The following is a 12383-nucleotide window of genomic DNA, read 5'->3' as shown; positions in this document are numbered from 1 at the left end:
CTCTAAACTGGATTTAAGAGAAGCCTACTATCGTGTACGGATCAAGGAGGGGGATGAGTGGAAAACCGCATTCAATTGCCCGTTGGGAGCTTTCCAGTATAAGGTGTTGCCGTTTGGGTTGGCTGGGGCCCCTGGGGTATTTATGCAATTAATCAATGAGGTTTTGCATGAACATCTGTTCAAAGGTGTACTTGTGTATTTGGATGATGTATTGATTTATACTGAAACCATGAAAGAGCATGTGGCTCTGGTAAAGCAAGTATTGTGTAAACTCAGATCGGCTGAATTGTATGCTAAGCTGTCGAAATGTGCCTTTCATCAGACCCAAATTGACTACTTGGGGTATAGAATTTCTGATAAAGGCATAGAAATGGATCCTGCCAAGGTGCAGGCTATCATGGACTGGGAGAGTCCCCGCACCCGCAGGCAACTTCAAAGTTTCTTGGGGTTCAGCAACTATTACAGATTGTTCATAAGGGGATTCGCTGAGATTGCCTTGCCCCTAACTGAGCTGCTGCGAACCAAAGGGGTGGGAGATACTAGGAGAGTCAAGAATCCCGGAGCGCTGTTGAGGTGGACGCCTGCTTGTCAAACGGCGTTTGAGCGCCTGAAAGCAGCTTTTGTCAAAGAGCCAATTTTACAGCATCCTGATCCCTCCAAGCCGTTTGTTGTACAGGCAGATGCTTCCGATTATTCTATTGGGGCATTGTTGATGCAGAAGGATGAGGCAGGATGCCTCAAGCCCTGTGCCTACTTATCCCGCAAATTCTCTGAGACTGAAAGGCGTTGGCATGTTTGGGAGAAGGAGGCATTTGCAGTAAAAGCTGCATTAGAAGCTTGGAGGCATCTGTTAGAAGGGGCAAATCATCCCTTTGAAGTATGGACTGACCATAAAAACTTGGAGGCTCTTAGTACCCCTCGAAAACTGAGCCCCAAACAAGTTCGTTGGGCTCAATTTTTCAACCGATTCAATTTTCAGTTTAAATTTATTCCAGGGAAAAAGAACTTCTTGGCTGATGCCTTGTCAAGGCAACCTCAGGACTCTGGGGCAGCGCCAGATGTGGTAAGCACCCTATGGACGGCGCCCCAATTGGGCATGCAGGCTGTGACGCGAAGCCAGACGCGCGCGCAGCAGCCGCCCACTACAAGCGCTGTTCAGCCAAGTCCTTTGTCAATTCCCTCCCAGTTGCAACAAAAGTTTCTAAAAGAACTGAAAACGGATACTTGGTTGCTTGCAAATAAAGACAATGTTACTTTTGACAGAGGCTTTGCTTGGAAATCCGACCGCCTCTACGTCCCTGAAAGCCTCAGAAAAGATGTCTTACTCCGTTCACACGATGACAAACTTGCAGGTCACTTCGGGTTTGTAAAAACCTTGCACCTCGTTCGGAGGCAATTCTGGTGGCCCACATTACGTAAAGATGTCAAAGACTACATTGCCTCCTGCACTGTTTGTGCAATGTCCAAGCGCAAGGTGGGCAAGCCCCAAGGACTGCTGCAACCGGTGGCAGCCCCTTCTTCCCCTTGGGAGGAAATCTCCATGGACTTTATTGTCGAGCTCCCGCCCAGCCAACGCAAAACGGTCATTTGGGTGGTCAAAGACTATTTCTCCAAACAGGCTCACTTCATCCCTTGCGTGTCCATTCCGTCGGCCCGTCAATTGGCTCGCCTATTCCTTGTACACGTGTACAGGTTACACGGATGTCCCTCCCGCTTAATTTCGGACAGAGGTACACAATTTACCTCGCAATTTTGGCGGGCGTTTCTCAAGCTGTTGGGCACGAAACAAGCCCTATCCACGGCTTGGCATCCTCAGACGGACGGGGCCACTGAGGCGCTTAACTCGACTCTAGAACAGTACCTTCGAGCTTTTGTGAATTACCAGCAGGACAATTGGGTAGACCTCCTACCATTTGCTGAAGTGGCTTACAACAATGCAGTGCATCAAAGCACTGGCCAAACCCCCTTTCGGGTAGCCCTGGGTAAAGACTTTGTACCTATCTCTGATCTACCACAACCTCCGGCTGGTGCAGTCACTCCAGATGATTGGACAACACAACTGGCTGACTCCTGGCCAATGATTCAAAAGGCATTGGCAGATGCACAAGCAGATTATAAACTATATGCTGATCGGAAGCGGGCCCCCCAACCGGCATTCCAAGTGGGGGACTCTGTGTACCTTTCAACAAAGTTTATCAAGTCATCCCAACCTTCAAAGAAACTTGCGCCTAAGTTTGTGGGTCCTTTCCCGATTATCGCTCAGATTAACCCTGTGACTTTTAAACTTGACTTGCCTCATAACCTTAAACGCTTACACCCTGTTTTTCATTGCAGCTTACTCAAACCGACTATTCCTTCTGACCGATGGCATCGTCAACCTCCACCTCCCACCCCCATCATGATTGATGGTCAGCAACACTTCGAAGTTAAAGAAATTCTAGACTCTAGACGCCTTCGCAATTCTTTGCAATACTTAGTTCGTTGGAAACATTTCCCTCATCCTGAGTGGGTCGCTGCACCAGATGTGGCTTCCCCTGTTTTGGTAGCCCGCTTCCACTCTGCTTATCCCACAAAACCGGGTCCCTAAGTGTGTTTTTAGGAGGGCGGTATGTCATGTTCGCCGTTTCAATGTCTTTGATGCATCGTAACGTTTCGCATGTCATTAATTGGATGCGTGTTTCATCTTTCTCGGGAGGATGGGAACGGTTATCTTTTGGCTTTGCTTTGGAATGTATTTGTATTATCTACTGCGCTCAAGGTTACTTTCCCAGGCTAGCAACTCTGACGATTGCTAGCACCTGTGTCGGGCGGGACTGTTACGAGGGAGGCGGGATACGTTTGCACCAAGGGTTTAAGTTTGTATTTGGCGCGCTTTTGCTCATTCTCAGCTTTCTCTGTATCTGCCTTTAGTACTCTAAATAAATCAGATTTCATTTAGCAGCCTCTTGTGAGTCTGAGTATTTGGGGCTAGGGCAACCATTACATGGGTTGAGGAAGAGAGTCTACAGGCTCTGCAAGGGGATTCCTGCCTCTGACCCGAAGAGGATGAAGCACCTTTAGTAGTGACTGAAGGCTCCCTACAGCAGCCTTTCTCAACCTTTTGACCTGGAGGAACCCTTGAGGCCTTGGGGAACCCCTGCACTTTTCAGGCTCAAATATAGGCCAGAAGTTACAAATTATTATATTAGTTTTCTGGGTAGTTTTCTTAAACTAAAAATAAAGAATGAAACTTACCTCTTCAATGTGAAGTTGCCCGAATTTGAAATAATTTTTTAAATAAATTGTGATCTCCCAGGGAACCCCTAGTGACCTCTTGTGGAACCTTCAGGTTGCACGAAACCCCAGTTGAAAAACCCTGCTCTACTGAGACAGCCCAAAGCAGCACTCTGTCAACCAAACCTCCTGGTAAGACAAGTGGGTTCCTTTCCTTGGGCACACATGCAAGATGTGACAGAAAGTTTCCCAAGGCTCTTTAAATACCACAGACAATTATCCCTCGTTAGTGATCTATGTGGAAAAAAGTGACAGAGCCAGACACAGCTTTGATGACACTGCAGGGGACTATGAAGCACTTGGCAGGAGGGTGAAAGGTTTTCTTTTTGAAGCACATAGAGAGAAAATAACTGGTTATGCATATAGGGTCAATAGGAAGAGTTTGCATTCTATGTAGTAGAACATAGTGCTCTGGTAGTGCTCTGGTTACAATGGCAGTTGGGACTGGGACTGCCATCGCTAAGTGATGCAGCCGTAAAGCACAACTTCACATGACCGCATCATTTAGTGACAACAATCCTGGCAATCCCAGTTGCCATCGTAACCCCAAGATGCACGGGTCATCAAGCAGGAAGTAGCTGGAGTCCCAGGTAAGAAGCACAGGGGTGCCACAGGGGGGTGCCACAGGAAGGTAGGGGAGGCCCGACAGAGGCCATGTGTGAGTGCAGGGAGGCCAGGGGAAGGAGGCTTGGCTTGGTACGAGCACAGGGTGGCCGGGGAAAACATGCACTGCACCATGCAAGCCCAGGGAGGCTGGGGTGACTTACCAGAGCGACTTGCCACCTTCCCTGCTGGCTTTCCAACTGAATTTGCTTGTGGGAGGCCGGCAGGGAAGGTCACAAAGGGCGATCACATGATCACGGGGTGCTGCAACCATCATAAGTGCGAGTCAGTTGCCAAACACCCAAATTGCAATCATGTGACTGCAGGGATGGTACGACAGCCGGAGCTTTGAGCACCAGCCGTAAGTACAACTCGTTCAGTGGCTTCGCAACTTGGAATGGTTGCTGAACGAGTGGTTGGTAAGTGAGGATTACCTATAGAATACGTTTCTGAGATGAGGAATTCCTGGCAAGCGATGGACTATATCCCACAAGAATCGGGAAGAAAGTGTTTGGAAGACACCTTGCAAACTTGATCCAAAGGGCTTTAAATTGGGGAGAAAGAAGAGATCCCCAGAATACTGTGATGCCAAGTACTGAATGTGACTGCATAGGGTACAAGGATGGAAAGGCAACCAGTAATGAGCTTATCCATACAGGAATGGATAGGGTAAGTCATGTGACCCAAGGATTCCATTGTTGCTTTATAAATGCGCAGAATATGAGAAGCACCAGAATTCTTAATTGTCATGTTCACCGTTTCAATGTTAAACGTACATTGTAACGTTTCGCATGTCATTTTCCTGATGCGTGTTTCGGTTGGGAGGGGAGGAGGATTCTGTCTCCTGGGATGTTATCTGTATTCAGCTGGATTGGAATGTGTTTGGGTTATTTCGTGTGTTCAAGGTTTTCTTCCCAGGACATCAGCAGAAATTGTTACCAGCACCTGCGGTGGGGAATTTGAAACGGTTTGGGCGAGGGGAGGGATTACGTTCGCACCGAGGGTTTTTAGTTTGTATTTGGCGCGCTTTTGCTCATTCTCAGCTTTCTCTGTATTTGCACACTATTCTTTAATAAATCAGATATCATTAAGTCCCTACTTGTGAGTCTGGTTCTGTTAGGGTAGGCAATCATTACATAATGCTGAGAATCTTAAAAGTTTACCGTTAGCCCCTTTCCAGATTTATCTTGTGAGGGAGTAGTGCTAGCGATGACCGAACCAAAACCCCAAACCGGGGAAAGCGAGGACACGAGTGATGGGGAACCCGACTCCACGGTGAGGAGAACGGAGAGGGTCCCTACTCGGGAACTATCTGAGGTTCAGGAGATTTCGAGTTCCAGCCTGGAGGAAGAGGAGGTTGGAGGAAAAGGAGCCCCTGAACCTACCGGAGAGTCGCCTGGTGAGCTGATCACTTGGGATGAAGCACAGGAACCCCTACCAGGGACGTCCAAGACGTCCTGGAAGCAGCGGTACCCGATGTCCCCAATCGTTGTGAGGCAGGACAGGGGAGGGAAAGAGGATTCTCAAACCCCTGAAAGGATAAGACTATTGGAGGCCAAATTTGAGTCTATGGAATATATGCTAAAGAAACTGTCAATGGACTGGGGGCCCCGGGAGAGGAGGAGAGGAGAATCAAGCACCAGGTATTCATCCACTTCTCCCCCCCCTCGATCGGTGGAAAGAGGCAGGAGACGGCACAGGGCTGAGGCAAAATCTCACAGAGTGAGAATTTCGAGGTCCCCTCCTCGAGAGCAGAGATCCCCGGTATCCAAAAGAAAGACCGACTGCCCAGATGTGGCGAGGGGCCCGCCTGGAGTGGGGGTTAAAGACTTTGCAGTCAAATTTGACGGGGATCCAACTAAGTTGTCATTTTTTCTTACCAATGCAAGGAGTTATATGGATGAATTTGGACCGTATTTCCGTTCCAAAAGGGCCAAGATAAATGCCATTGCCACCAAACTAAAGGGGCGGGCTGCTGACTGGTTTGTCCAGTTAAACGAGGCGGATGCTCCTGAGCTTGAGGATTTCGAATAATTCCTGTGGGCATTAAAGCTACACTTCGTAAACCCATTAGCCAAAGAAAAGGTGAAGAGGGCTTTAAAAGAACTCAGCCAGGGGCAAAGATCCGTAGCAGACTACGCTTTGGAATTTAAGTCATTGGTTGGGAAGGTTGAGGACTGGTCCCAGGCTACCTTAATAGAGCAATTTAAGGACGGTCTGAACATGGAGGTCCTGCGGTGGTCATTGGGCAGAGATGACCCAGATACCTTGTATGGATGGATACAGTTGGCAGGGAAGGCTGAACATGCCCATGAGACTTTCGCACACAGTAGGAGGGCGTTGAGACACGCGGCGCTCAGCAAGGGATCCCGATCCACTGCCACGACTGGGAAACCCAGACAACGTGCCTGGGAGGAGGAGAGGGAGCGCCGTTATGCCAAAGGGCAGTGCCTCCAGTGCGGGAAAGAGGGCCACAGGGCGGCTGCTTGCCCAAAACCCAGGGCAGAAGATCGGTCGGGAAAAGCGGTGGTCAAATCACCCTCACTGCCCAGGAAAATGAAGGCAGCCAAGGTGGAAACCGAAGTGGAGGAGGTTCCTTACTTCGGGGGAGAGGAGGAAAATGATCTAAAAGAGGTGGCGGGAAACACCAGCCACCTGCTCTGAAAAGCGCCTGTGGGCAGGTGGTGGATGACGGGCGCGAAGATGTTTTGGTGAGTGCAAATTGTCCCACGCTGAATGTGAAAGTGAAGTTAGGCTCCCGCACTAAGACTGTTGAGGTTTGGGCGTTAATCGACTCAGGGTGTTCGCGATGCTTAATGCACCCCGACGTGGTGGCTGCTTTGGACTTACCCAGCTTCCCACTGCAGCGGCCCATGATTTTCACCCAGCTGGATGGTTCAACTGCGGGAGGGAGACCGGTGACTCATTTCATGGGAACGGTGGCATTGCAATTGGGCAGCCACCGTGAGGGGTTACAGTTTGCGGTAGCACCTGTGGGTCATCCCCTCATCATCTTGGGGATTCCCTGGCTGGTCCAACAAAACCCTTATATAAATTGGGAACACAGGACTTTGACTTTTTCCGATGGCTTTTACCAAGCCCCTGCAGCGGAAGGAGTGCCATGTGCTGCAGTGGGGAGGGCTGCGGCAGCAACCCCGCATTTCGACGTGACACCACTGGAGGGCTTGCCGGAGAAATACCAGGACTTTGCGGATGTGTTTGGTGAGATGGAAGCGGACCAACTCCCGCCCCATCGAAAAACTGACTGTGTGATAGAGTTGGTCCCCAACGCTCAACTGCCCAAGCCGAAGATTTATGCCATGACTCAGAAGGAGCTTGCGGCGTTGAGGGATTTTGTGGATAAAAACTTGGCCAGGGGATTTATCGAAACAGCAAATTCGCCAGTTGGCGCCCCCGTACTGTTCCGGGGTAAGAAGGATGGGACACTGAGACTCTGTACCGATTACCGCGGATTAAATGCAGTCTCCATATCAAACAAGTATCCTTTGCCATTAATAAAAGACATGTTAGCACATCTGGCAAAGGGGAAAATCTTCTCCAAGTTGGATTTGAGGGAAGCCTATTTCCGCATCCGCATATGGGAGGGGGATGAATGGAAAACTGCTTTCAATTGTCCACTGGGTTCTTTCCAGTATAAGGTCTTACCTTTTGGGGTGGCGGGGGCACCAGGGGTGTTTATGCAATTAATCAATGAAGTTTTACATGAACATTTGCTTAAAGGTGTACTGGTGTATTTAGATGATGTTTTGATTTATACTGAAACTGAAGAGGAGCACGAACGCCTGGTGAGACAGGTGCTTAGCAAATTGAGAAATGCTGAACTGTTTGCCAAACTTTCTAAGTGTGAATTTCATAAGACTCAACTTGACTACCTGGGGTATAGGATCTCTGACAAGGGCATTGAGATGGACCCTGGGAAAATTCAGGCCATTTTGGGGTGGGAGCGCCCACGTACTCGGAAGCAACTCCAAAGTTTCCTTGGATTTAGCAATTATTATCGCCAGTTCATCCAAGGGTTTGCTGAGATTGCATTGCCCTTAACCGACTTATTATGTACCAAGGGGTTGGGGGACACGCACAAAGTAAAGAACTTCATGCATCCTGTATCCATGCTTCAGGATCTCCTGTAATCTCAAAGGAAATTGGCACATCACAATAATGATTCCTTCCTTCCTCCCTCCCTCCCTCCCTCCCTTCCTGGAAAAAGTTACTGATTGGTGCTCTTTAATTACTAAGTAAAAATTATGGAGATAGTCTGAGTGGAAGACAATTCCTTCCAACTAATTATTTAATCAACATCTCATGAATTCTGCACTGAAGAGCTTTCCTCCTGGAAATGTTTAGCATCCATATTAGTAGAAGACAGACATAACATTCCAACCCAAGACAGAGAATGCCGCTCTCAAATCTGTTTCATATGTCTTATTGTGCTGCCCATCTTACACAGCTTGGCACTCAGGCTTAATGACTTCTTCATAATTAAACTATTCTAGCTTTTCCAGAGTGGAAAAACTTCACCACTTTTGGCTGATGTTACAGAAACACATAGAAAGGTAGCCAAGTTTTGTCCCCATGAACTATGAAATGCTTTAACTATTTAACTTACCGTCTTTATTTTGCATTCTTTCTCTTCTTTTAAATTGTGTAATCCAGTGTTTCTCAACCTCAGCATCTTTAAGATGTGTGGACTTCAACTCCCAGAGTTCCCCAGCCAGCATGGTGGCTGGGGAACTCTGGGAGTTGAAGTCCACACATCTTAAAGTTGCTGAGGTTGAGAAACACTGGTGTAATCTGTCAATAGCTGATCTCTAACAGTAAATAAAGCTAAGCTGAACTTTAAAAAAAAATCAAGCCACCCATTTTAATTCTCAGACATAACAAAAGTGGAATCTTCAAACTGATTTAAATGTAACATTTATATCATTTTTTCACCAGCAGAAGAGTTCACCTAACTCGGTTCTTAAAAAGAAAATTGTTTGGTGCCATTCATAGTCAGAGTTTCAAGGTTCAGCACCGCACTGATTTTACCACAGCCCTAGAGAAAGAACAGAACTGTCTCAACCAAAGAGCAAGTGGAAAACACAGGAACTAATTATTCTCCACAGTCAATTACTAAGAGACAAACTTCCAGAAGCTAAATATAAGAAAACAATGGCTTTAATCTTTTCCTCAAAGTGATTTGCAAACTCTTCCGCCTATCCAGACCTCATTATTTACAACAGAGCTCAAACTATAGTAATAATAATAATAAAAAAGTTGCCAACAGGATCAAGCTTTTTTTAAAGCCTATTCAATGAGACAACAACAAGGCCAATTGAAGGGCATCTATCTGCCAGCTGAGGCACCCTAAGAACCAAATTTCACTTATCAGGCCTCATGCTTGTAAAACATTTCCAAGGGAAAGTGAGGGAGAGAAATGGCTTTGTAAAAGAGGCAGGGAGAGGAAGTGTTTGCTTTCTGTGGGAGGCAGAGAATGCATCCAGGCACTACAAAGCTAATTTTAATTTAGCTCTAAGTTACTGGTAGAAATCCAGTGGTTCAGACCTCACCCCACCCTACTCCCAAGCAATAGTTACAGTATTTGGATAAGTAAAATTGGTTGGTGTTTCATCTTCATCTTCTACAAGGCCTAGCAACACACTCTTCAACTGCCTCAAATCCTCTGGGATTGTCGTGTCTATCAACCTATACTCCTGGTTAATTAGCCAGTCTGGCTTTAATTCTTTGCTTTTAAGAGCCAACTCAGAAGAAACCTTAAGTGCACGAGCTTGTACCAACTGGGGAAAGTGGCATATGATTACCAGTGTAGCTAATAGAAAGCTAATGTTGTGTTTTAATGCCTTAGTTATTATCTTGTTCCAAGCCACCCCAAAAATCACAGCACTGAAGGTGGCAAATACATTTATAAACCCAAACTACAGAGAAGATGAAAACAGGTCAAAGAAAAGCATTCTGTGTGAATTGTAAGAACAATTCTGGGTCCTGAGATCTATGTGTGGTTAGAAGTGACACAAAATGCTACCTTACATCTCACTAGGGGGTGCAAGAAGGCGGCGTTTTAGGTTGCAGCACTGGCAATTAGGAAGACGATAGAAAAACGTTGGGAGGAGGGGAGAGAAAGAAGATTCTATATACCAAATTAGGCACTACCAAGCATCCTATAGGGCTATCTGACCCTGTGGGCTGAACATGCCAGAAAGTGCAATATGTAGACTCAGGGCCACAGGCAGCCCCCATATCTCCTTTTCATGGCCTTCTGAATTTAACCATGATTACTGAAAACTGTTGGCACAATTAGGAAGTTGCAGTGGTGGGAAACACATGACAATTGTAAGGGAAGCCCTATGATAAGCATGATCACAATTTAAAAACAGAGTCCCTTGAAAAATCTAGACTTGCGCATTTGAGTGAATTGTCTCCAGCTGTCTGCAACCCTCAACATCCCCCCATCCTTGTTTCATGTTGGCTTAAGGCCTTGGCAGCAGTTTCTCTGGAGGAGGGGTCAAAATTGGCAAGATGGCAGACAAAACAACATAAAGTGAGCCTGGCTTCTTTTGAACATGCTATGAGATTTTCTTTTAATTATTTTACACAGTACTAAGATATTAGCCTTATTCAAGAATTTAACTTACTGCAAAGTTCAACTTTATTACTAATTATGGCCCCATCAATGAGGAGGAAGAGAATGGATGGAGCTGTACCACAATGGAAGATGCATTTTCTCTCCCCTCCCCGAAGTAAGAAAGCATGGCAAAGGAATAATACATGAAGAATACATCTTCCTTGTCCATACACAAGAGTACCAATGTGTTATGCCAAGGCACCATAATCTTGTTTTTTGACATATGATCCATACAGAGTCCAAGATCCCGATAATTTCATACTGGATAATAAAAAGGTCATGCCCAAAATGGTTAATGTATTTTCAAACATTTTGACAAATAAAATGTCATGATATTTTTTCAAGCTGATCAAGCAATCAGTGGCTTAATTAAAAAGTAATGCAGACTGTTATTTAATGGAATTAAAAAAAGAAATGGACTATAGTACATGCCTGAATGTTAATATACCAATATTGCTTATATTAAAACAGCATACCTTAATATCACATACATATTAATACAACTTAAAATTTGCTTTCCAATTTCCAAAGCAAAAATTAGTGTGCTTTAGGACACTGATCAGTTCCTTAAAAATATAGCTTCATAATGATACAAAGGATGTCTATGAACAAACAAAATTAACCAAATAAAACCACTGAGAACATGTTTGGGAACACAAAGCTTTACACAACACATATTCAGAAAGGAAATAGCTAAAACCCATGTTTATATTGTTCTTGACACAATTTCTTTGAAAATATGACCAGATAATACTAACAGCCCCCAACCTTTGTATCCATATAATTTCTAGCTGCAGTCCCATTCAATTTAAAAACAGACATTAATTAATCTTGTCTCAGTTTTAACAACAAATCTGAGCTGCTGTACCTTTGCTATGTCTTCCTGAGCAGCTACTAAATTCAAGTAAGATATATTGACCAGGTCAGGGCCATACACAATCGTAAGCATTCGATTTTCCAGTCGTCCTCCTACATTTCCTACGTCCAGGTGTTCACGTAGTTTTGGATCCTGTAAGTAAAAGGACAGTGAAACATTAAAGTGGTTTACTTTCTGAAATTCAATTTCAGAGTAAAGCTAAGAGTTTTAAGCAGCTAAATTTCCAGATGAAACCATCCCATGTTGTCAGTCAGTCACTTGGTACAATCCATGACATACATTCCAATAATTAAAATGCTCTCATTCTCTTTCTACATAGTTATAATACCCTGATATTCTAGATTATATCCTGAGTACATATAGTTCCTAGTTGGTGAGATGTAGGGAGCAGTATGATAGCTTGCAAAGTAGTCTTTAGATGAGAGATTCTAGTTTGTATAGAATAACGTGGTAAAATTGGGCTGTGGTTGCACTTGTGGCATACTGATCATAATGTGCCAAAACTGACTGGGACTGACCCTCACTGACTCTCACCATTAGCAAGAAATGGTGGCTGGACTACCCTTTCTCTGTCTTACTAAAAAGCATCACATCATATCATACTGCTTCAAATTAATCTTGTCCTGGAGAGTTCCTGGTGGTGGAAAGTGTACAGCCTTAGAGGTAGGGTCACTATGGAGCTCCCTGTCATGGGAAATTTGTTTAGTGCCCTCAATGTATATTTTTAAACAGTTTTTAAAACTGGTTGCCTGCGTTTGCTTTCATCTGATTAATTTGAGTTGGCCTTTTAAAATGGCCTTTTCATAAATCATTATTATTGTCATGATCTTGTTTGTTGGCTTTAGAGATAGATCGTGATCCATTTTGTATTTTACTTGCAGTTTCATTATGTTTTTAGCATATAAATCAGTTTGGCAGGGCTGCACACATAAACAAACTAACCAGCTATTCCTCTTCCTGACAACCAAGCGTTTGATCTGCCTAGTG

General features: G+C 45.2%; 1 protein-coding gene across 1 annotated transcript in view; it reads right to left on the bottom strand.

The window, feature by feature from the left end:
- The window catches only part of PLCB1 (phospholipase C beta 1), a 496305-nt gene that overhangs the window by 200927 nt on the left and 282995 nt on the right, over positions 1-12383 (bottom strand). Inside the window, exon 4 of the mRNA XM_063316122.1 lies at positions 11388-11528. Coding sequence (XP_063172192.1) covers positions 11388-11528 — 141 coding nt within the window. The remainder of the gene's footprint in view (positions 1-11387; positions 11529-12383) is intronic.

This window comes from Candoia aspera, chromosome 1 (genome assembly GCF_035149785.1).
Source record: "Candoia aspera isolate rCanAsp1 chromosome 1, rCanAsp1.hap2, whole genome shotgun sequence".
NCBI lineage: Eukaryota > Metazoa > Chordata > Lepidosauria > Squamata > Boidae > Candoia > Candoia aspera.
The sequence above is the reverse complement of the archived record's forward strand: the minus strand, read 5'-3'. Positions and strand labels throughout refer to the sequence as shown.